Source organism: Podarcis cretensis (genome assembly GCF_951804945.1).
Source record: "Podarcis cretensis genome assembly, chromosome: 9".
In the NCBI taxonomy this organism is placed as follows: Eukaryota; Metazoa; Chordata; class Lepidosauria; order Squamata; family Lacertidae; genus Podarcis; species Podarcis cretensis.
In genome coordinates, this window is record NC_137178.1 from 46,630,106 (window position 1) to 46,650,568 (window position 20,463).

The 20,463-nt window shown below is 42.0% G+C and overlaps 1 protein-coding gene across 4 annotated transcripts in view; it reads left to right on the forward strand.

Moving 5' to 3' along the window:
• Nucleotides 1-20,463, forward strand: part of PALLD (palladin, cytoskeletal associated protein) — a 243,944-nt gene that overhangs the window by 121,985 nt on the left and 101,496 nt on the right. For all 4 annotated transcript variants that reach the window (XM_079991341.1, XM_079991342.1, XM_079991343.1 and 1 more), the window contains 2 exons: nt 3,033-3,152; nt 4,582-4,915. In XM_079991341.1, coding sequence (XP_079847467.1) covers nt 3,033-3,152; nt 4,582-4,915 — 454 coding nt within the window. The remainder of the gene's footprint in view (nt 1-3,032; nt 3,153-4,581; nt 4,916-20,463) is intronic.

Sequence of the window (20,463 nt, forward strand, 5' to 3'; positions counted from 1 at the left end):
GGAAAAAAGATAACTTTTAGACTTCTGTGACATTCATAGCTACAGGGAGGGGAAATGCCAAAAAAAAGTCTAAATACAATTAAGAACTAAAAAAGAAAGATGAGGAAAAATGAAGTAGTTTAGAAGTGAAGTGATTATCAAGAAGGGTGTTGTTCCAACCTGACCCATTGACTTGCATGTGATTCTTCTTCCTTGACAGGTTAGGGTGGTTATGAAAGTAGAAGAGAGATTCAGTGGCTGCCATCCAACCCAAAAAGAAGCACCTTTTGCTGTAAAAGCACCAGCAAATATAATTATAGGACAATATTTTTTTATTTGCATGATCTGCTGCTATTTGAGAACAAGCTGGTGCAGATTGAAACTTCCAGTGCCAGCTATACTTTTATTTTGTTTTGATTTTATTGGATTCTTCATATAGGTTATCTTCCATATTATTTCCTGTCGTGAAGTTTCAGGCTGGAGTTGGTTGGAATTTAAATCTAGAATTTAAAATAAATGACAGCTTTGTCTGTAATTACTGCACAAATAACTAGCAAGCATCATTCTCACTGGTTGTTGTTGAAGAAAAGTAGCGGTCCTTGAACTTTTTGTGCATTCTTATTCTTGGAGAGCCAACTGACTTCATCAATTTTCTCAATATTTTACCGAATTATTCTACTTTTTAGCACTTACATTCCTGTGAAATGTATAACTTCCACATGCAGTTAACATAACAGAATATCATTACATAAAAAGAATCCATTGTCTGAAACTGCTGGTGTAAAAAGTCTGCCTGGTTGAAAATAACTGTCTTGCCTATTAATTGTCTGATGTGATCTTTCATTAGTCATAATCTAGATCAGATTAAAACTGATGTGTTCTGGTAAGTAATTCTAGACCACAAAATTTTATGTCATATTCCACAGACTGCTCTGTGCTGCCAACTAGTTGTTCTTCTGTCTGGCGAGGGGATGGAATTGTATACTGGACATTTTTTAAATCAGTACTTCATTTTCAGACTGTCTCCAACACAGGAAGTCTTTGGATATATGATAATACATGATAAGTTTTTTTTTTAAGGAAAAACAGTTCAACTTAATTGAGACACCAATCAGCTGCCACTCACTACATCTTGAAGAATTGCTTCCTGGGTATAATAATTTAACTCTAAGAGGAAGACAATCATGGTGCGTTCTGCATGGCTGCATTACTTTCCTACAAACATGGATACAGCGAGGCTCGAAATAGAAAAGGTTGTCCCAAGTTTCTGTATTCTTTCAATGAGACAGATATGAATGTATCACAGCAGAAACCTATCCATGTTTATTTGGAAGTAAGTCCCTTTGAGCTGAATACGGCTTACTCCCATGTAAGTGCACCTAGGAGTGCAGCCTTTAAAATGTTAGCAACAAAACCTTTTGAATTAATCCAAACTTAAGGACATTTGGGCTACCTGTGCATTCTGCTAGCGTAGCTAGACTAAGAACTGACCAGGATTGCTCAGAGTGTGCAGTTACTAAGACAAAAAACACTCATCAGTGTTGTTGGTTTTTTTGGAAAGAATAAGGGAAATGCCCAAGTTGGCTTGTTTTGAAAACAATACATAGTTAAGATTACCTAAACTTTGCCAAGTTTAGCTGTGTGTAGCTAATCAAAAATGAAAGTGAAAATTTCTGAACTCGTCCTTGGAGCCAAGCAAGTAAAACTGAGGCTTACTTTGGCTCTTTCTTGTCAGGCTCATATAAGAGTCAGTGTGATGGTGTCTGAATCTACTCACTCTATCGTTACTTAGTAGATTTTAATAATGACAACAGTAACATAAAAAGAGCTACAATAAAAAGCAGAGGACAAAATCTTAGTGTAACCATGCTAATCGATTTCCTGCTTCCACCTGAAGCTGCCCGTTTGCTGTGATTAAGCCTTTTTTGTCAGATGTTAGGCAGGGGAAAGTCTTTCTATACAGTCATACCTCGTGTTACGTCCGCTTCATGTTACGTTCTTTCAGGTTATGTCCCGCGGTGACCCAGAAGTACCGGAAAGGGTTACTTCCGGGTTTCGCTGCTCGCGCATGCGCAGAAGCGGTGCATGCGCAGACACACCACTGCAGGTTGCGCTCTTTTCATGTTGCAAACGGGCCTCTGGAATGGATCCTGTTCACAACCACTGTAATGGCACATTGACCCTAGAATGCTATCCTAGGGACAGCATTGTTTACTTGGCAGCCAGATTTACTGGGGTTTTCTAGGCACCATGATAAGGTCTTTTTATATTATGAGTCTGGTGAAGTTTACTGAAATTGCTGCTGTTTAAACTTTATCGGTTCTTTTCCTTACAAAAAAAAATCTTGATTCTTATAAGCCAGCTTTGAAACATGTTTAATAATTAGGAAGGGTGTGTGTGTGTGTGTGTGTGTGTGTGTAATGTTTAATAATCAAGGAAGGTGGATTGATGAAACTGATGTCAACTGAGTTATCAGTAGTTTGGGATGTATTTAAGGTGGTCAGAAGAAATGCATACTATTAAGAAAATCTTGAGGTGGATGCAGAAGAATCAAATTGCATTTGGGGAAAGTCAAGCTTTGTTCCACTTGCTAGATTTCTGAGGGAGAAATAATAGTTTATTTTTTATTAAAACTCTCATCTTAAACATATTTTATCTGAAGTAAGTTGCACTGCAGCAAGACTGCCATGTAGTGCAATATGGCTGAGGTGCCACTTTCCAATAAACGCCAATATCCCTTCCTAACCAAAGTGCTCTTGGTTTTCTCCAGTAAGCATTCTTTTGGATTACAGCCTCATTTTAATTTCCTGTTTTCGATTTCATTGTGATTTGTATGTGAAAGTAATCACAGGGATCCAACAACATGGGTGTTTGTGTGCATTACTCTTCTGGTTCCTCACTTTCCCCCTGGGCACTGTTTTTGGCTATTGTGCTTTTTGTTTAACACACAACATGATTTCACAATCAATTCTCGTATTCAGACACATAGCAGTTCCAGTATATATTGTGTGCTCACTCATCTGTTGGTTCCCCCCCCCCTTTTTTTTTTTTAGAGGAGATATGTACTCTTGTAATCGCAGAGACCTTTCCTGAGGATGCAGGAACCTTCACTTGTACAGCAAGAAATGACTATGGATCAGTCACAAGCAGTGCAGAGCTGACCGTGCTGTCAGGTATTCAGCAGTGCTGATGTAGTGTTTAATTTAATTTGTATGTGAAAGTCAGTGATGTTTTTCTGGCCACTCTTGGACACAGCTGCAGCAGTGTAGTGAGACAGTCCCTTCCCCCTTCTGGGTGCATCTCATGTTTAGTCTCTGATGATCTTCCCACATCCTGTAGCACTGACTTGATTACTCTGCGTCTGGGTAGGAAGAGTATGTAATGTTGACATGGTGAAGAGGCTTCTACATAATCTTCAAAGGCATTTAGGAAATAGGAAAAGTGGCCATATGGATCTCTCTCAGCCTCCAGAAATGCAGCTGCTAATTTTGAAGGTCAAGTACCATCAAATGTGTGCAACTGAAACAGTGTTGCCTCTCCTCCCCCAGAGGATTGTGAGCAGCTATTTGATCTTTGTTTCAATCAGTTCACTAATTGTGTGAACCAGACTCTCCTGGTGTTATGCACTTGCAAGCACAAAGAAAGGGGATTTAAAATCTAAGGATAAATGGCAGAGTCAGAGTTTATCTCATGTCTTTTTAAATGATATGTGAAACACCCAGAAGAAAACCTTAAGGCACTTTTAGGAATATTACAGCAGCTGGCCCTAAAACTCTTCCATTCAGTCAGATGACGAACTTGACTGATAGCCCATTAAAAGCACAAATTGTGAATCATTGACTGCATCCAGTTAACTGCAAAATAATTATTCGTATTTTATTAAAATCACAGTAATTTTATCAATAAATATTTTCAATAATTTAATATTTGGGGTACCATTCGACTAAATTCTAATCAGAACAGACCATTGAAATTAATGGCCCTAATGTAGCCATGTGCATTAATTTAAATGGGTCTACTCTGATGAGTAAATCTTAGTTGAAGAACAAACACCCTTTGTCTTACACTTGGGAGGAAAGTTTTAAGTAGATCTGGCAGATTTTAACACCAAGCTTCTGAGGCTAGGTGGCAGCAGAGGCAAAATGGAAAAAGTTGAGTTTCTACAACAGGCGAAAATGCAGCCCTCCTGTCAGTGTAAAATGCAAAACAGAAATGCATACAAAAGCCTCGGAAAAAGTTGGCGGTTCTCATACACAGTGATGTGGAATATCTGTGGTGAGTGCTAACACAACTGATCCATCAAACTGGCTCACTCAGCCAGTGCTGAGCATTCATAAATCAATTACTGTTCTTAACTGGCAACTAGCTCGACCTACATCATGGACAAACAGCAGTGAATAAATATTCATTAAGATGATTACATCAGCTCAAATGTGCATGAGAACTTGAGAAAGGCATATGCCTTTTGGCATAGCTGCTATAACCGAGATGCTGACATCACCTTCAATGAACTAATACTGTATTTGTGAGAGTAATTGAAACTATCTGTTGTAGTTACAATCTTCCATCTATATTGTTACCTTTTTCCTCCTCCTATTTTAGCCAGTTCTGAAATCTCCAGCCGTGACTTGCCAATGAGAGAACAGAACGACGATGACTTCCACCACTTCCCACCCCCACCTACAAACCTTGAGATCAGTTCTATTGAGCTTCCTCCAAAACACTTGGAGAGCCACCAGATGAACAATGCCAGATCCAGTGTAGCAGCTTTTCAATTACAGCTCAACTCTGCAGAGAAGAAAACCAATGGTGTCCATCCTAGCCGTAAAGTAAATGGGGTAGTTAACGGTGACACCCAAATCAATATATCTTCTCATCCTGCTGGCCTGCTTTCACCTACAAAAACACCACCTCCAGTCCTTGCTAAGCCAAAGCTGTGAGTAATTCTGTGTTTATATTTATTTTTCATTATAGGAACCAACTAAATGGCATATATAGAATCCTAGAACCACTGAGCAACAGACATGGATGGATGCATGTGAAAAAAACCAATGCGTGCTAATGCAGGATAGCGTCTAGTGTGATGGGACTAGGATTAGGGGAAACTTTGGTTCAGTTCTTCATTCAGCTGAGAAGCTTGTTTGATAAATTTGAGCTATTCAGTATCGCTTAACTCACAAAGTTCTGCATGGGGGAAACCATTTACACTTTCAAGAGCTCCTTGGACGAACGCTACAGTAGAAATGGATCAAGCAAGTGTTATTGTACTACATGTGCTTGAAGTGGAAACCTGCTACCAGACGAAGACAGCTCCAGGTTTGAGGGGACTCTGGGCAAAACAGTTGCACCCCCTGTTAAATTGGTGGCCCCTGTCAAGGATTTCAGGCAGTGAAGATGGCAGCAGCCCATTGTCCAATAGTGCTCAGTGTCATCCATTGCAGGGCATTATGGGACCCAAACCCAAGCTCTTGGGGGTTGGAAGGGTTCCAGAGCAGGTATAAGGGCTACTGGGCCCTCCCTAGAACCTTTGAGCACAGTGGCTGGTCAAGGATGCCGAGTGTTGATGCAGGCAGGCCCTGCTGCCATTTGAGTCTTGTACTTGCTTTCGTACATGTGTGAGATAATGGCCCACATGCAATGCCCAGTTTCCTCCACATCATGGACTATCCTGCCATACCCATGTGCATTTGGGTATACATCCTATACTAAGAAAGCCTGAGTAGTCATTTACTTAAAGTTCTGCTGTTTCTACAGCTCCTATTTCTTTTCCAGTTAATGTGCTAGGCTGGCTTTATTTTTGTGATTTTGATCAGCTATAAATAAATGAAAGGGTTCTGGGAAATTTTACCTGAAATAGTAATGATAAAAGCTGGTGTGGTGTTGCAACTTGGGGAAAACTACTGATAGACATATGAAATTTATATTTGTTCCTGCTTAGTGTGGAAAGAGAGAAAGCACCCAAGCTAACATTTAACTGGATATAAATGGGATATTCTTAAACATTGGTCATGCTAACAGCTTAAGGTACAGTCTTCACTTAAAGGTCAAAAGTATTCTTTGTGTCCATTTTTTTTTAAAAAAATCCTAATTTAATTTCTTCTTGTCTCTGAAAATCAGACACAATAATTTTTGTGGTTATTTGTGAGGTTAAGACATAGTTCTTGCGGAATGACATCACCATCTCTCTTTATGAGCTGGATTTTGAGCACCAGACTCAGGTACACACTGGAAGGCACTACTGTGCTCAGACTTAGTTACAAATTATTCTGCATTTCTTGTTTTATACTGAGGTTCAGAAGAGGACATGTTCCAGTTCAAACATGCCAGTGAGATACTTAAGTAATAGGATTACTAATGCAAAATCCAGAAAACGAAAGAAAAAAAAACTTGAAAAAAGAGTTGATGTTTAGGTTCAGTGCAGTAGAGGTGAACAGTTGCAGGAATGGTAGAGTCAATGAGGAGGAGTCTTTGGCAAACGGGATTGTTGGCAGGCCATATTTAGGGGATGCCAAATGGGGAAACCTGAAAAATGTAACTGCTGACCCATGAGCTACTTTGCTGTGAAAGCACTGTGGAAAGAATGAAATAGGATACAGTTCAGGATACATCTTAATATTTGCTGCAAGACTTTTGAGGAACAAATCTGGTTATGCACCTTAAGCAAATTCTACAGACAACTAGATTTGCCTCTCATTTCAAAACTTGAAACCTTTTTGCATTGTACTTGCAAGTAAATGTGATTTTGGTCTAAAATGTGTTTTTATGCTAAGGTGTTAGCATTGTAATGTGGCTAAGCTATATGATGTCTAGTATCTGTCACCAGTTATCTTTTTGCTGATAAGCTTGTAGTACATGGTTAAATTTTTAATTTAATCTCGCTCTCATATGCTCACCTAAATGTGAATTACAGATTGAATAGGACCATGTTGTTGTTGTTGTTTAGTCGTTTAGTCGTGTCCGGTCACGAAGAGTCGGACACGACTAAATGACTAAACAACAACAACATGGTCCTATTCAATCTGTAATTCACGTTTAGGTGAGCATATGAGAGCGAGATTAAATGAAAAAGATTGCATGTGCCATGGTTGAGCACTGGTATTTAGATTATGTTGCTTTGTCAGTTCTCCTCCATTGACACATGCAAGTTTCCATTAGAGGTTTTGATCATTTAAGTACATGGCAAATGGTAGTGATGGGAATTGTTCAAATGATTTTGTTGAGGCTCAAGTTGTAAACCCCTTTCTACTTAGTAAAAGGGCATGTCATTTAATTATGATTTATATATGAGCAGTATTTTATGACATGCATTTTGCATTCTAAAAATCAGTTAAATAGTAAAGTCAAATGTAATGTATTCTTCCAAATGAGACCACCCATTCCAGATTTAGCAGAACTCAGCTTTTCTGTATAGGCAGTAACCATTTTGCAAGCATCCAATTGGTGTGCAACCACTGATGCATAGGTCCTTTTGGACCCAGAAGAGGGCAGAACGGGGGGTGAGCAGGGAGGTTATGTGCACTCTGCTGATGCACATGGGGACCAGGAATGGAACCCCCAAACAAAATGGTCTCAGCCTGTAATATCCTGCCTTTGGATTAGAGTGTGCTAATGCATTTGAAGAAAAGGGTTAGCCTGTTGTGGTAAAAAAGAGGACTTCACACATAATATGTAACAGAAGATGTAGCATGTGGAAATAGAATGATCAACATCACTCTTTTTTATATTCAGAAACCTTTGCATGCAATTGTTTCTTGGCACTGCTGTAAAACCAAAGCTTTCATATGCAGAGTTTGTGCCTGCAACCAAGAACTGCTTTACAAGAGAGAGGCTTCTAGATTATGCCGTTAAATACAATAGTTCCTACATTGTTTGAACGTCCGGTACTTCCTGTGTTGATAACTCAGCTGGCACCTTTTAATCTCTCCTTGCCTTCACAGATCCATAGAACAAAAAAGAGCTGCCAGATGGGTTGCAAATGTTCTTTTTTTAAAAAAAATCATTTCACTTTACAATAAATATTTTATAGATTTTTATTTTATTTAAAATACATCTAGGTCAACTGAAGGGCAAAAATCTTCTCAAGGTGGCTCATAAAAATAAAATGCAAGCCTGCTTCCACCATTCAAGCTGCTTTTTCTCATAGAAACATGCCTGCAGTATTGAGGGTGTGTGAATCCAGTTGGAGAATAAACATAATCAACTTACCTGAGCGTTAATGTTTTTTCAGCTACCTTCTTCTTTGGGAGTTGACAAGAAGGGAGAGAGACATTTTATAAGAGCGTTAATAATCTCTGGTGGGATTTATTTATTTTTTGTATTGTCAGTTGGCTCCAGTATAACCAAACTCCCAGCCCAAGGTGTGCACAGTTGACATGTCGACACCATTGTGACTACCCAAAGCTTCCTGGAGAAGAGCTGACAGCTACTTTTAAAAAGTGTAACTCCCTCTTTATCCTATTTGTGTTGGAATGCTGTTCCAATTAATCATGGACAGTGTTCAAAAACTGTGTCTGCTTAGCAGTCTACAACTACCTTTCTGCTTGGAAAGGAACAAAGCTGTCAAAACTAGTTGAGGTCTAGATCTTCAGAAATGCTGAGCACACCAGTCTGAAATTAATGAATTAGAATCACTAGATTCTTAATCCCTTTATGTTTAGTCTGTTCCTATGCTTGAAGGTATTACAAATAAACCATTTGGTTTTATTGTTTTTTTTAACCGATGCAGTTGATTCCGTACACCTCATTCTTTGTTTGAGTATGTATTAGGTCACGGCTGAGCCGAAAATACTAAAAGTTAATGCTTCCTGTAATGGTTCTAGGGGTTGCTCGTGCGTAAGCCGGTGCAAACACCTGGCTGGGTTGCCTGAGTGAACCTTTTCTGTCCGGACAGCCACTCACCCGTGGCTGTCTCAATCACTTGCAGAATCCGTCAGTGGACGTTTCTTAAACTTCTTCCAGCAAAGAAGCTCTTTGACGCCTAGTCTCCTCCTACTCTCTCTGCGCGAAAGCCTTCTGCGCAAGGAGGGCGTAGGCAGCGGAGGACCCCTACTCTCCCCGCTGGTCCCCGGCAAGGAGTCATGGGACCACCTTGCCGCTTCCCCCATCTGCCCCCCTTCTCCACTGGTGCAATGCTGATTCTCTTCCCCAGAAGATGGGCTGCCTCTCCCAATCCCGGGATGCTCTCTGGAATCCCTCTGGATTTTGCTCTCTCCCTCCGGCACTGATGGCAGTTCCCTGACACTTCCTTTATCATTTTCTTGGCAAAATGGAGAGGTATGCTCTTAAAGGGGGAATTAGAGCATTAATATTAATTCTTATTCTGTCTTTCTAATCTGTCCATGTGTTGTCTGATCATTCACATTAAATTGCAATGGGCTTGTGGGAGAATGGCATTCTACAAACTAGGTTGACCTATTTTGTGACATGGAGAGATTAAATAGCCATTAGCCCAAGAAAAGATGACTCTCTCTTAATCTGCAGACAGTGACTTCATAGCTTGCTGATTTAGTGCTGATGTGCACATCCAGAAGTATTAGGAGGTGTCCTGAGGAAAGGTTCCCCCACGATCATCATAAAGGAGGACACATGGGGTGACTCCCTGTGTCAGCCACATCAGCCCAGTATGGGGTTACGACAAGGTGAAACATGCTATGGAAGAAATCTGGTCTAGTTAAATTTATGTTGCGCTAGGTTTAAATAAGGGCATGACTGCACATTTCCTCTTTTGTAGGGGAGAATTGATGGGTATGAGGGAGGTTATGTAGTATTTCCCCTGTCGCCTGATTGTTCTCTGTAGCCTTTCCTTTCCCACCCATTTCTCTCCACTCGCCAGCCCCAAACTTGGGCATATTTCCAGCTTCTGGATCTAGCTTGGAAGACAAGTTTTGGGGAGATCCAACAGTAGCAACTGGCAGACTCACTCACTCACCTGCCCCGGTTTAATTTGTAATTGGACTTGGCAAATGTTGTGATTCCCATAGTAAAAGAAAGGAAGGAAATAGCCCTTATTATTGTCTTGAACTCAATTACAAGACAAATCTGATCACACCTCTATGACTTCATGGGGGAATGCAAGCAGTCTATTCCTTACTTGCCTGTGAGCTCCCCAACTAATTCTGCCCCTGCCTCTCCACATATCTTGCTGGTATCCCTGGGGAAAGTATATTTCCCAGTGTTAGAGGTGCCATAGGCAGAAAGGATCGACTTTCCTTCCACCACTGAAACAGCAGCCAGAAAAGCAGGTGAGGGAATTTGATTTGGAGATAGAGGGGAAGGAGCAGAATTCAAAGCAGTTACACATTGTCCCTCATATTTATTCCAATATGGTTTACAAAGCACATTTAAAGATCCGAGCTGGAGAAGCTTAATTTCAGAGCTCTTAAAGATGATCAAGCAACCCCAAAATAGCTTTCCCATCTATTTACATCCTGCCAAATGAGGAAAATTAAATCTGTACACCAAATACACATACATATGTAGTACAATTAGTATTTTTTAGTTTCCGTGATCTACCATAAATTAAAGGCAAGGAGAAGTGGTCAATGTGATCCAAGGACTACAGATAAGGTGCTGTTAACTGTTTGCAGCCTGCATGGGACCAATATTTTAAAAATGCATTGGTTTAATCTGTGTTTGGCATGAGAAAGAGAGAGAGAAAATATGGAATTGAGATATTCTGGTGTCATGTAGTTCTGAATTTTGGATTTGACAGCAACAAAAAATGCTGCCATTGTACTGACCTTTTTAATAGGTAGAGAGAACTAACTGAATTTCCTGCTTATATAGAATCTAATCTGCAATCTGACAGGAAAAATAAAACGTCCCTGTAATGGTTCTAGGGGTTCCTCGTGCATTGCCTGAGTGAACCTTTTCTGTCCAGACAGCCACTCACCTGTGGCTGTCTCAATCACTGGCAGAATCCATCAGTGGGCGTTTCTTAAATTTCTTCCAGCAAAGAAGCTCTTTGACGCCTAGTCTCCTCCTATTCTCTCTGTGCGAATGCCTTCTGCGCAAGGAGGGCGTAGGCAGCGGAGGTCCTCTACTCTCCCCGCTGGTCCCCGGCAAGGAGTCATGGGACCGCCTCGCCACTTCCCCCATCTGCCCCCCTTCTCCACTGGTGCTACGCTGATTCTCTTCCCCAGAAGATGGGCTGCCTCTCCCAATCCCGGGATGCTCTCTGGAATCCCTCTGGATTTTGCTCTCTCCCTCCGGCACTGATGGCAGTTCCCTGACAGTCCCCATACCATGGCCATAAATAAAAGCCAAATTTGCTATATTTTCAATACAGTGGTGCCTCAGATTAAGTACTTAATTCATTCCGGAGGTCCGTTCTTAACCTGAAGCACCACTTTAGCTAATGGGGCCTCCTGATGCTGCCACACTGCTGGAGCACGATTTCTGTTCTTATCCTGAAGCAAAGTTCTTAACCTGAAGCACTATTTCTGGGTTAGCGGAGTGTGTAACCTGAAGCGTATGTAACCCGAGGTACCACTGTACATGATTTTGCAGTTGTGCTGTTGCACAGGGATGGGAGAATCTGTCAGTTTCTGTTCCTCCCAGTTTCCCATTTTCCCAATCTTAAATTTCTCCACATTTCTACAGCTGTGTGTGTGTGTGTGTGTGTGTGTGCGCGCACACACACACACACACACACACACGAAAATGCATTGGTATTTTAGTGCAAATTTCTCCTAAGAAACATGTTTTTGTATGCAGTTTTAACTAACGTACATATATTTTCAAGCAATTTCCTTACCTTGAACTTTTGTATGCTATTTTCACTAACATGTGTTCATTTAATAAATGCATTCTTTTAAACCCTGTATTGTTGGAGAACTGCATCACAAATTCAGAGACATGCAAATGTTGCAGGATGGCTGTGTTTCAGTTTTCATATTGTTTTGGAAAGCTGCAAATTAAGTCATTGTACCTTTTAAGTGTGACCTGAATTGAATCTCTCCCCCGTTCCTAATAGGAGAAGGTAAGTTTGAATTCAGTCATGTTGATCTGTAAGGAGATCAGTGCCATTAAAGGTATCTGTCTTTCTATGGCCTGATGCTTTCCCCTGTATTGGTTAATGTATTTTCACTTCTAAAAGAAAGAGTGCGCCTGTGTATTTAAGAATGAAACGGCAAGAAATTCAGCAGATACGAAGTCTTCTTGTACTTGTGCATGAAACCTGCTAAGTGTCACTTTTCCACAGAGGCATTGCATCTCTTTGTGGATTTTTGGTCTAGTACATTTAATAGATAAGCAACATTGTACAAAATCAAAAAAAGTTACCAATTGGACACATGCTTAAAAGAAAATATGAAAGCAGCCAAGCTGCCTTTAGCGCCAAGAGGCTAAATTGACCTATTTGGTGTTGCCAACTGTAGTCTTAATCTCGTTCTAAAATGTGCTGATTGTTAGTTGGGCAAGGAAATATGTGGGGGTTTTTTAAGGAAATGAGCAGGAAATTGGGAGATTCTGGCTAATTCCTGCTATGCAGAGCAAAGCATTTCACTTTTGAGATGACAGCATTTTTCTAAGTTCTACAAAGCAAATCAGTTAATGTATATTGATAAGGAATGTCAAACTTGCCAAATCATGCAATGGGCAGAAACAGTGTCAAGGTAACATGAGATTTGTGACCCTTGCAATTTAACTATAAAACTTATCCACCAAACAAGGAATACAGCTGATGGGACTTGTAGTCTAAAACATCTGGCAGGCACCAGGTTATCAAATGCTGGTGTAGAGGATTAATGAGCTAAGACTTAAGTACTTGGATGAACAACATGTAGATTTTTTAAAATGTTGTGTCTTCCTTACTCTAGGAAGGCTATTAGGAAAGAGCAGCTTTGGACTCTAATATTCAACCTTTGTTTTCCTGATTAGCATCTTTAAGGGTCAGATCAAAGAAGATATACTTTTGGAGGATCACATGCTTTCCCTTTTGTTTTTGTTTTTTGGAATGAGCTGTTGTTTTCTGGTCCCAGTCTCTGTCTGCTCCCTGTCTGTGCACTTTTTCTTCATTTGCTTATTACAAGCACCAAAACTACTGATGCCAACCTCTTTGATTTTTTCCCTACCACTCCTTAGACATAAACCTTCCTCCTTTACTTTAGAATCTCACTTTTCACTGCAAGACTTGTCCAACTGGTTCTACTTTGTTGTTCGTTCATGAATTTTCAGCCAGCTTCATGTCAGCAGCAAGCTTCATATTGTCCATTTACGTCCAGCTTATCTGATCTGGAAAACACAATTCAGGGAGTCTTGCTCTTCTCAAAAGTTGAGATTTAGTTGCAATCTCTTTTTTTCCTCTCTTATAACTTGTATCCATTTCCCCATAGACGAATCATGTCTTGCCTGGAAACCTATCTGGTTTTTGGTGTACCTATCTATTGTGGTGTGGAGATTTCACAGCCATACCACTGCTCTTGAAAATCAACCAGCAAGGTAAAAATTGCTCCATCTGAAACCAAGGAAGGAAGCTGGAAGAACTTGATGATTATAAAAGACTAATATTTTATAAAGTAAGATCACTGATAGTGGCACAATTAAAATAGTTAAAACAGTGTGACCCAGAGAAGATGAGGTGCCTATAGAGCTGACTTGAAACCAGTGGAGTTTGAGCACACAATCAAAGGCTTGGCTAGTCAGTGTGATGCCCTCCATCAACTGCCATAATTTACAGCCACTATAGCCAATATCTTGGGGTGGGTGGGTGGGTGGAGTTGTCACCCAGCAACATCTGGAGGACACCAAGTCAATGATCTCTAGTTCAATGGAACCAATAGCTGTTACACACATTATGGGGAGATGAACCTGGGTTTCTCACATAGAATATGTTCAGATGTGATGCTGCTCTCAGGGTGAGATCAAAAGGGGAAAGCTGAGTGAAGGGGGGGATCCTGCCTTTATTTAAAGACAGGATCTCCATGACCTTGTGATGATGTAGTTGTAGGTCATCTTTTCCAATACATTGATGGTTGCTGCTCCCGTGCTATAATATTTCATGAATCTTACATGTTGTATCCCTACAATTCAGATAGGCTTCATGGACTGTTCACCTCTAGTTGGACAATGAACTTACTTTTTAGCCTTTTCTTTTTAAGGCATCTGATACATAGAGAAGCAGGAAGGGGGAAGGGGGGTGCTCTGAAAAGGTATCAGTTCGAGGTGAGTGCAAGAATGTTATTAGTATTTCTAAAAATGCATTTACAAATATACTTCCAATCAGTCTAACCTACCTCATAGGCTTGTGGGGATTAAATGAGGAGGGGAGAACCATGTATACAACCTTGAATAGGGATGTGGGTGGTGCAGTGGTCTAAACCATTGTGCCTCTTGGCTTGCTGATCAGAAGATTGGTGGTTCAAATCCCTGTGACGGTCTGAGATCCCATTGGTCTGTCCCAGCTCCTGCCAACCTAGCAGTTCGAAAACACGACAGTGCAAGTATATAAATAGGTACCGCTGTGATGGGAAGGTAGACAGCGTTTCTGTACACTCTGGTTTTCGTCACGGTGTTCCGATGCGCCAGAAGCAGTTTAGTCATGCTGGCCACATGACCTGGAAAACTGTCTGTGGACAAACATCAGCTACCTTGGCCTGAAAGCGAGATGAGTGCCACGGTCGCCTTTGACTGGACTTAACCGTCCAGGGGTTTTACTACCTTGAGCTCCTTGAAGAAAAGGTGGGATGTAATGCAACAAATAAGTAAATAATCAGACACTTTTAAAAATTATGCCTCTAAGTTGAGCTTTCCCAAAGATAATAACCATGTTATGTTGCTTAAAAGAGCAAACACTAAATATAAATGACACAGGGACTTAACTATCTAAAAAACTGAGCCCCCGCCCCCTCCATAGTTCTGCTTGAGTTCAACTGAGATTATGGGTTGTGTCTAGCAGTATCACTCAGCTGACAGTAAGGAATGGGGAGGGGAGCATTGTTCAGTGATTTCCCTCCGTGTGTGCACCCAAATCTGGTAAGGAGGGTTACCCAACATTTTGTTGCAGACACAGGGCATGGGGCTGCAGGAAAGAGGAGGAATTGTTGAAAATTGCTTCTCCCTCTGCTCTGCTGACAGAATCTCGGCTAAGCACTGGATACATCCCAATATTTACCCTTCAGTAATCCTGTGTTATAACAAATCTAGATTTATTAAAGGGGCTCTGGTCAAACGTGCATACTTGAAAAGTGAATAAAGGAATTGGCTATTCAAAATTGGCTTGCATTTTCAGCTAGGAGATGTTCCTTTCTCATCTATATTTATGTGCATTGCTAAAATTTCTGTGTGTGTATGAGAAGTATGAATATTTCAATAGTTTACTTTTCCTTTAATTGGGTGTGCCTCCTTATGCTAGTCTTTAGGAAACGTCTACTCGCTATAGAGATTTGACCAAAAAAACAACAACAGAACACACACAAAAACATAGACCTCTTTAGAAGATCTTTAAGGCCTCAAGTAGGGCAATAGAGCAAAACAGGAAGAAAAATTACAGCTGCAATTCTGCTCCTCCCTCCCTCCCTCCCCAGACAAAACTAGCTTACCTCATGGACACTAACCGCTGGGATAAATTTTCTCATTGGCATGGAAGAGAAGTAAAGTGGAAACACATTCAGAATCTTTCATGCTAGCGTTTTTAATGCTGATTTTTTCAAATTATAATATGATATCTTCTTTTAAAAGGGTATTGCTCTTTAACTGTCATAAGCTCTTTCACTTGGGAGTGAGTTAGTAGTTTCTAAAATGTATCTGAAGATGCTTTCATCTCCCAGTTGCTTTTTCTTCCTCTTCTTTTTGTTCCACACCCACTGAAAGAGACTTTTCAAAATGAGATCATACGGCACACTTACCTCACTCTAACTAGGGCCATACACTATTCCTTATTGCCTTAGTACTGCCATTTCCAAGAGACGAAAGAATTGATACTGTTAAGCTGAAATAAAGGTTTGACGCTGAAGTCTGTGAGACAGAGTGCTTCTGTCAGACTAGGCAATACTGGATCAGATGGTCTAATGCAGTCTTGAGACTGCTTCATAAAGAATCCTGAACTGTAATTACAGTGGTACCTCAGGTGAATAACTTAATTCGTTCTTAACCTGAAACTGCTCTTAACCTGAGGTACCACTTTAGCTAATGGGGCCTCCCGCTGACGCTGCACCACTGCCATGCGATTTCTGTTCTCATCCTGAAGCAAAGTTCTTAACCCGAGGTACTATTTCTGGGTTAGCAGAGTCTGTAACCTGAAGCTTATGTAACCCGAGGTACAACTGTATTAGAAAATGACCTGTATGATCTCTTACTAGAATTACTTTTACTGTGTTGCGTTGAATTATAATTCAGTTATTTAACAAGTGGGCTGCACAGCAAAATGTTGCACAGTTTCCATTCAGGCAGATCTGTCACCCCTCTGTAACTGAGGGATTGCTTCTCTTTGTGTAGTTAGATTGTGCAGAGAGACCCCTGTTTTAGATTCATTCCTTGTGATGCATCAGAGCCACTGGAACATGACACCTCAGCTCTCTCCAAGTTTGCCCTCTTCCCTTCTGTCTACATGGCCCTGCTGCAGATTCCAGCCATTCAGATAGCAAGGTCGAGGTTTCTTCCAGGCTCCTGCATTTTAGGAGATTAGATATCTGTCTATCTACAGAGATATAAAATCCAGTTTGTCAGGTTTGGGATGTTGATAGATTGGTGCTGGGCATAATGGTATTTTTGATCTCTGTGTTACTGTTCCTCTGTGTCATAATTCTTTAATTTATCATTATTGTTGCTTAATAGTAATTCAGTTTGAGTCTTTGAGTTGTCAAAGGTAAAGGTAAAGGTACCCCTGCCCGTACGGGCCAGTCTTGACAGACTCTGGGGTTGTGCGCCCATCTCACTTAAGAGGCCAGGGGCCAGCGCTGTCCGGAGACACTTCCGGGTCACGTGGCCAGCGTGACAAAGCTGCATCTGGCAAGCCAGAGCCGCACACAGAAACGCCGTTTACCTTCCCGCTGGTAAGCGGTCCCTATTTATCTACTTGCACCCGGAGGTGCTTTCGAACTGCTAGGTTGGCAGGCGCTGGGACCGAGCAGCGGGAGCGCACCCCGCCGCAGGGATTCGAACCGCCGACCTTTCGATCAGCAAGTCCTAGGCGCTGAGGCTTTAACCCACAGCGCCACCTGCGTCCCTTGAGTTGTCAAGGCAGGACATAAATTAACAAATGAGCTGACAACTGGTAAGTGTCATAGGTCTTCTACCTACAGGACCTCACTGTGATTTGCTTGGACAGCATATTCAGTGCATGATGTCTTATGGTCACACCAAAGCTATAAAAGCCCTTTCTTTGACCCAGCAAACCCGTATCTTTTGGATTCACGCAGCTGTCCATAACAGGAGCTTCTGCTTGGCATTTACATGGTTTTCCCTGTACTGTTTAGGGGCAGCTGAAAGAAGTAGCCCTGTTTTTAAAATGCATGCATTTCAGGCATAACAGACAGAAGAGCAGTGCTGTTCTGAAAATGTGTTTGGGAATGCAGGCTAAAATGCTATTAAGAACTGTTTAGCATTTTCGGAGACATCTGTGTTCCATCTTGTGGTGCTCTTTAATTAGCATCAGTCTTACTAAACTTTACAATTCCGTTTGCAGAAAATAGTATCTTGAAGGAAATGACCTCTATTTAATAATTATATATTTTTAAAAAAACAGTGGAAAGAGAGTTCTGTGGGCTTGATTTAATTTATGTTACACTGTTTGATTTCATGTCTCTTTTATTGCTTCACTCCCATGATGGTTCATTTCAGCAAAGTCAGATCAAGCTCCAGATGGCATTTTCTTCTGAGCTTTGTGGCTGTTGATATATTTCTTGAATACCGAAAATGGAAGAAAGATTAACCAAAGATGTGACAACAATCTAGGAAAGAAAAGCCCTCTTGTTTATCTCGCTGTCCCTTTTGGCTTCTAGACAAATGAGAAAGCCTAGTTCCTGCAATGATGCCATTCGGTTTTGCTCTTTAAGAAAAGAAAGGAAAAAGATCTGCATTAAAAGATAACTGCATTACAGTCTTAGTTTGCAAAATACTTAAAATAATTGCAGTGTGAGGTCGCTTCTTCATTTTTTTTAAAAAAAGATTGCCATGCTTGAAACAATACATGGATATTCCCAGAGGAAAAGAATCCTACTGAACAGAGCACATTCTCACCCTCCACGCCAGTGTGTAATGCAAGTGCCATTTAGTGTTGCCTTTCAGTTTAGAGAGTGGCTTTATTTCATTGTGTCATCACGGAATAAAGACACTCTCCAGAGCTGAAATCCATTAGTGTACGACATCTGGCTGCAAAAAAAGAAATCTCGTTGAGCAGACATTGCAAAGCAGAAACAGCAACTGGAATGAAAATGATAGTTCACACATACTGGTGGCCCAGTATCTTGGGAGTGCAGGAGTTTCTTGCCAGTTTTGCAGCTGTGGAGGCAGCATTGACTTGAGCCACTCTTGTGGATACTGATAGACTTACGTCCCACGTGGAGATGTAAGTTCATGTGTGTGGTGCCCCTTCGCATGAGGGACCTAGTGGTGTCTTCATCCTCTTCAGGGGGGCTGCAGTGCCCAAATGTGGAGGGAGTGGCGTTCCACTTTTCTTCAGGTGGGTCACACACAAAATTGAACCAAGATTTAAGCAGAAACCAACAAATTTATGAAGGGTATCTTACAAGTTTCAATTCCAATCCCAATTCCAGAGATACCTTGCTTTTGGAGGCATACTGTAATTTTCGCTCTATAAGAAGCACTTTTTCCCCTCGAAAAATTAAGGGGAAATGTGTGTGCGTCTTATGGAGCGAATGCAGGCTCCTTGGCTTCAGCAATAGCAACGCGAAGTCTCCAAAGCGCAGAGGCAGCGCTCCCTCCACACTCCGGAGACTTCGCGTTGCTTTCGCTGAAGCCTGGAGAGTGAGAGGGGTCAGTGCACACCGACCCCTCTCGCTCTCCAGGCTTCAGGGATAGCCGCCTGAAGCCTCTGGAGCGCAGTGGGAAGTCCTGCTGCACTCTGGAGGCTTCGGGTTCCTTTTGCTGAAGCCAGGAGAGCCAGAGGGATCGGTGCGCACCAATCCCTCTTGCTTTCCTGGCTTCGCTTCGTTGGAGAAGCGCTGCACAGCTTTCCCTCTCTGCGCAGCGCCCCTTCAGCGAAGCGGGAGGAGAAATGGAAGGGGCTCCATTTCTCCTGCCGCTTTGCTGAAGGGAAGGGGCACTGAGCAGAGAGGGGGAGATTTTTTTTTCTTGTTCTCCCCCTCTAAAACAAGGTGCGTCCTATGGAGTGAAAAATACGGTATTTAGGTAAAGGTAAAGGACCCCTGGACAGTTAAGTCCAGTCAAAGGTGACTATTGGGTGCAGTGCTCATCTCGCTTTCAGGCTGAGGGAGCTGGGCGTTTGTCCACAGACAGCTTTCTGGGTCATGTGGCCAGCATGACTAAACCACTTCTGGCACAATTTTGTAATTTTTATTGTTTTTTGTTTGTATTGTTTTATTTGGTTTTTTTTAAGGTGTTATTTTGTTCTTAAGGGGAGGGGTCAGGGCTGCTGGGGAGTAGGTCCCAGCCAACAAAATGGCTGGGGCATGTTCCACAGGGGGGGATGCACTGGGACAACCGATCTCAGTGATCACCGGTAGGAGGAGGAGTTATGCTAAGACCAAACCATGTCATTACAGAGGAGGCAGATTTAGTCGTTGTCTGGACTATCCCTGCCTCCGGGTCTGGTCCTGACCGGATAGATACTAGAATCAGCAAGGGATACCCACATGACCTGAAAGTGTTGCTGTGCAATGCCAGGTCAATGATTCATAAGACCACTGCCATCCATGACTTGATCATGGATGGAGGTCTTGACCTGGCATGTGTAACAGAGACTTGGTTGGATGAAGCAGATGGGCCTGTCCTTGCCGCTGCTTGTCCACCAGGTTTCTCTTACGCACAGCAACCCAAGTCATGTGGGCGGGGAGGGGGGGTTTCAGTGATTTTTAGGAAGTCATTAGTTTGCACCAGGCATCCTATTGGGAAGACCCAGTTTTCCGAGTGCATGTTCTGGAAGTTGGGCAATAGGGGCAGTACAGGATTGCTTTTGGTGTACCGACCTCCCCGCTGCACCAAGGATTCCTTGCCCAAGCTGCTTCAGGTCGTGGCGGATGTTCTCCTGGAGACACCTAGCTTGGTCGTCCTAGGGGATTTTAACATCCATGCTGACACGACCTTACAAGGGGCCGCTTGGGACTTCGTGGAAAGCATGGCCCCCATGGGGCTGTCCCTGAATAAATCTGGCCCAACCCATAGCCGTGGACATGCCTTGGACCTGGTGTTTACCTCTATGGATGTTGGTGATCTGACACTAAGTAAAAGCGAAACGAAAGAAGTGCCATGGTCAGATCACTTCCTGGTGCAACTGGACTTCTCTGCGACCCATCCCCTCTGCAGGGAGGTGGGACCGATTTGGATGGTCCGCCCCCGCCACTTAAT